Below are 4,564 nucleotides of genomic sequence, written 5' to 3'. Positions count from 1 at the left end.
CGGTAAAACAGAAGAGAGAACAAAATACCCCCCCCCCCCATGTTTTTTTCATGTTTTAAATAAATCATCTAAGCATCAGGAAAATTAAATTGATTTTTTTTGGGCTATATAACTGACGGCAGGATGCATGGCCATGAGGTAATGTATTTATATGTGACTATGTCAGATTAGTAATGGTAATATGACCTATCTATCTATCTATCTATCTATCTATCTATCTATCTATCTATCTATCTATCTATCTATCTGTGTGACTGTCAGATTAGTAATGGTAATATGACCACGGTGAAGCAAAGCAAACTTTGATTTAGTAGTGTTCATAAACACAGGGCTTTTCCCGTCTGCCTGCCCTAAATCGTTTGGTCTGAATTGGCGGGGGATTCAGACCAGAGCAAAGGCATGAATAATAACTCTGTACAAATAGCATTCTTTGCACTGATGGTCTCGTTTGCTGTTTACATGTACTTTATGATCATCAGAGTGAAAAATGAGACTGTTTCAGAAATATTAAAAAGCTCCTCGTAGCACCTTTAAGTGAATAAGTTTTGTGGTGTTCACGTCTAATATTGAGATTATTTTTGTTTTTTCTGTGTGTGTGTGTGTGTGTGTGTGTGTGTGTGTGTGTGTGTGTGTGTGTGTGTGTGTGTGTGTGTATGTGAATATGTCAGTGTGTCTCTCTCTCTATCTGTGTGTGTGTATGTGAATATGTCAGTGTCTCTCTCTCTATCTGTGTGTATGTGTGTGTGTGTGTCAGTGTGTCTCTCTCTCTATCTGTGTGTATGTGTGTGTGTGTCAGTGTGTCTCTCTCTATCTGTGTGTGTGTATGTGTGTGTGTGTGTGTGTGTGTGTGTGTGTGTCAGTGTGTCTCTCTCTCTATCTGTGTGTGTGTGTGTGCGTGTGTGTGTTATTATTTTGATCTTGTGCTATTTTTGCTCTCAAACTGTCTGCGGTTCATTTAAGGACAATCTCCCCTCGATAGGAAAAAAAAATGGATCTAATTATGAGGCTATAAGCGTGGTTTGCAAATGAAGCATTTTAACCTCAAGGGGGCACTAGTGTCGCCATAAAACACACACAGACAGACAGACACGCACACGCACACGCACACGCACACGCACACACACACACACACACACACACACACACACACACACACACACACACACACACAGGTGAAGTGAAAATGAAAGTGTTAACAGTTTAATTCTCACCGATGATGAAGCATAGGGTGGCTGCTATGGGCATGACGGCCCAGATCAGACCCATTTGGGGGTTGTACACCGCCTCAGCTGTGCCCACTATGAAGCCTCCACCAACCCAAGTAGCTGTAACACAGAGAGAGGGAGGGAGAGAGTTAGAGAGAGACAGAGAGAGAGAGAGGGGGGGGGGGGGGGTGAGTGAGAGACAGAGAGAGAGGGAGAGAGTTAGAGAGAGACAGAGAGAGGGGGGGGGTGAGTGAGAGAGAGACAGAGAGAGAGAGAGAGAGTTAGAGACAGACAGAGAGAGAGAGTGAGTTAGAGAGAGATACAGAGAGAGACAGAGAGAGTGAAAGAGAAAGAGAGGGAGTGAGAGACACACACACACACAAGAGAGAGACACACATACAGTCATAGAGAGTGATACACACACACACACACACACACACACACAGGGAGAGACACATACATATTCACACACACACCAGAGAGGGAGCGAGAGAGACACACACACACCAGAGGGAGAGACACACACAGACACAGAGAGAGAGAGAGAGAGAGAGAGAGAGAGAGAGACACACACACACAGACACACAGAGAGAGAGAGAGAGAGAGAGAGAGAGAGAGAGAGAGAGAGAGAGAGAGAGAGAGAGAGAGAGAGAGAGAGAGAGAGAGAGAGACTCACACACACAGGAAGGTTGTCTGCTCTGCCTGAACCGCACGTGTCTGAAAGTCGACACCAGGAAACCAAGCCTACTGTTTCTTTAATAGGAAATTAAATTTAAATAGGAATCGACTGTAAATTTAATGGCCAATTACGTTAAAACATCTTAAAGGAAAGCTGAGATTTTTTTTAACCCCCCCTCACCTCGCCATTATTTGAGCTGAGTCACTAGCTAGCCTATCAAAAACGCATGATAGAAATGGGACAGGCATGAGGCTTTTACATTTCCTGCTTTATGTTATATCGAGTCAGCTCCTTTCAAACCATTAAGTTCCCCTTTTGCCCGTCTTCCTCTTTTAGATTATTTATTCTGTTTTTTTTAACCGTCCCTATGAATAAAAAAATATTCATAATCTTAGAAATATGCATTTCTTTCTCTAGTTCCACCATTAGATATTATTGACCGAAAAAAAAACCCCACACATATGATTATCCAGTTCTTAGTAATATTACATTTGGCTCGATGGGGGGTGCCACTGCCTATAGCATGGATGCCACGTTATAAAAAAAATAAATTAAAAAATTAAATAAAAAAATTGGTAGGCTTTCGAAGCATGCGCACATTTCCTCATCTAACAATCATGCTTAAAAAACGTGACATCGACTTGCATTTAACCAAATGATATCTCAAAAATCAACATATTTAATCTGAAATTGCTGGTAAAATTCCACTCGGTTAGCCTATGGCTGGGTCTATAGCGTGTGTGTAGCCTACGCCGTTTTTTTAATAAGAGAAAATACATTACTGGTTCGGCTTTTGAAGCATGCGCACGCACGTTTCCTTTCCTCAACCAACAACCAACAGTCTACCACACGATTATGAGAGAAAAAAAAAAAAAAAAACGTCAAATCGAGTTGATGATTTTACACCATACATCCATCCATATACCCCTACCCCTCACATTCATACGTAATCCCCGAACATGAGACGGTCTTTCCGGCCACAATATGTCGCCGGCTACCGCAGTATGGTAGGTAGTACTCGCCTGTCATTGTGAAGATGCCCACCACTAGATTGATGCCCCTGTTTCCTAGCAAAGCCATCTCAGTCTTATCGCCTTGGCCCTTTTTGGCTTCTCTCTTGGATTTCACGGACGCCCATATGCCGATGCCCAAAACCAGTAGGTAGAATAGCATCATAACGGCCACACCGGGGATGTTGAGCGCCATGGCTGGAGGCTGGAGCTTTGGCGGTTCAGAGCGAGAGAGGCGGAAAGAGCGACAATTTTAGACCGAAGAAAAGGAGCGTCTGTCGGGTGCTGCTGGTCTGACTGTGCCGGCGAGATGATACAACACAGCAAAGCCTCCTCCCTCCCTCTCTCCTTCTCTCTCTCTCTCTCTCTCTCTCTCTCTCTCTCTCTCTCTCTCTCTCTCTCTCTCTCTCTCTCTCTCTCTCTCTCTGCCACACACACACACACACACACACACACACACACACACACACACACACACACACACACACACACACACACACACACACACACACACACACACACACACACACACACACACACACACACACACACACACGAGCCCAGCTGCACGGCACACAGACCAGCTTACTGCAAAGAGGAAATGCTCCAAAATGCCCCCACTGGATGCGCATGGTACTGCACCCAGTAACCCGTCAAGGTGAAACCAACCAGTAAAAAGAGACATTGATATATAGGCTACATGTAGGCTACAGTGTTGCGTAGCTGTTGTCATGGATGCGTTTATGTTATGGCATTTCCCTATGGATTAAGAATCACTGGGGATATCTGTGTGGTTTTATCATTGAAAATATGGATGAAATATTTGGTCACATGGGAAATGATGAACAGTAAAATGCCTGCGTCATGTGTATTTGATGGATTTGATGATTAATATTATTGGCCCGATTCCATATTAATGACGCATGCGCACAACCCGTCAAGGTGAAACCAGCTATCCTGGAAATGATTTTATTTATATTTTTACCATATAGTACAATATACAATATACAAAAAAAAAATGTTAACCAATTTTTTTTAACCACATTTTTTCTTTTTTATTCCAAGTAAGGGATTTAACCCAATGTGTGAATAAAAGAAAGAAAAATATATTTATACGTAGCATATACAGTACACACACATATACTGTACATACATAAATAATAATAATAATAAAAAATATAAAAAAATATATAAAAAATAAACTAACCAGACTGTTTGTTCTGTGTTGTTTTCACTGGGACATTTTTGCATATATTGTAATAATAATTTGAATACATTTTATTCATGCAGCTCTTTCCAAGGCACCCACACACCAGGAAATGGGCATATCCAAACCAAGTGAACCAACACAATCAGCATATTAAAAGCAGGTGACATGTGATATATTGCAATAGGCTGAAGGCTTATCTGAAGAGGTGTGTGTTTTTATAAGTGATTTGAATGAGTCCCATTTTGGAACAGGCTCCAGTGTGTATGGGGAGGGAGGGAGGCTGCTGCCATGGTGAATGCTCTGTTTTGTGAGTGTGAGTTTAAAAAAAAATCAAATAAATAAAAGTCTCTAAAATCAAATTATTATAATGAAGACTTTTCTGTTTCCATTTTAACCTGTCATTTTTATTTTATTTAAAAGTTCCATTTCTATTAATTCGCTTTTAAATATTTTATTCACT

At 41.5% G+C, this 4,564-nt stretch overlaps 1 protein-coding gene across 1 annotated transcript in view; it reads right to left on the bottom strand.

Annotated features, from left to right (window-relative positions):
- Window positions 1–3,184, bottom strand: part of LOC307257222 (high-affinity choline transporter 1-like) — a 27,713-nt gene extending 24,529 nt beyond the window's left edge. Inside the window, exons 1-2 of the mRNA XM_080036390.1 lie at window positions 2,907–3,184; window positions 1,212–1,325 (exon numbers count right to left, since the gene is read on the bottom strand). Coding sequence (XP_079892516.1) covers window positions 1,212–1,325; window positions 2,907–3,090 — 298 coding nt within the window. The 5' untranslated portion in view covers window positions 3,091–3,184. The remainder of the gene's footprint in view (window positions 1–1,211; window positions 1,326–2,906) is intronic.
- Between the last annotated feature and the right edge of the window lie 1,380 nt (window positions 3,185–4,564).

This window comes from Ammodytes marinus, assembly GCF_949987685.1.
Source record: "Ammodytes marinus genome assembly, chromosome: 11".
Taxonomy (NCBI): Eukaryota; Metazoa; Chordata; class Actinopteri; order Uranoscopiformes; family Ammodytidae; genus Ammodytes; species Ammodytes marinus.
This window is presented reverse-complemented; position numbering and strand designations above follow the sequence as displayed.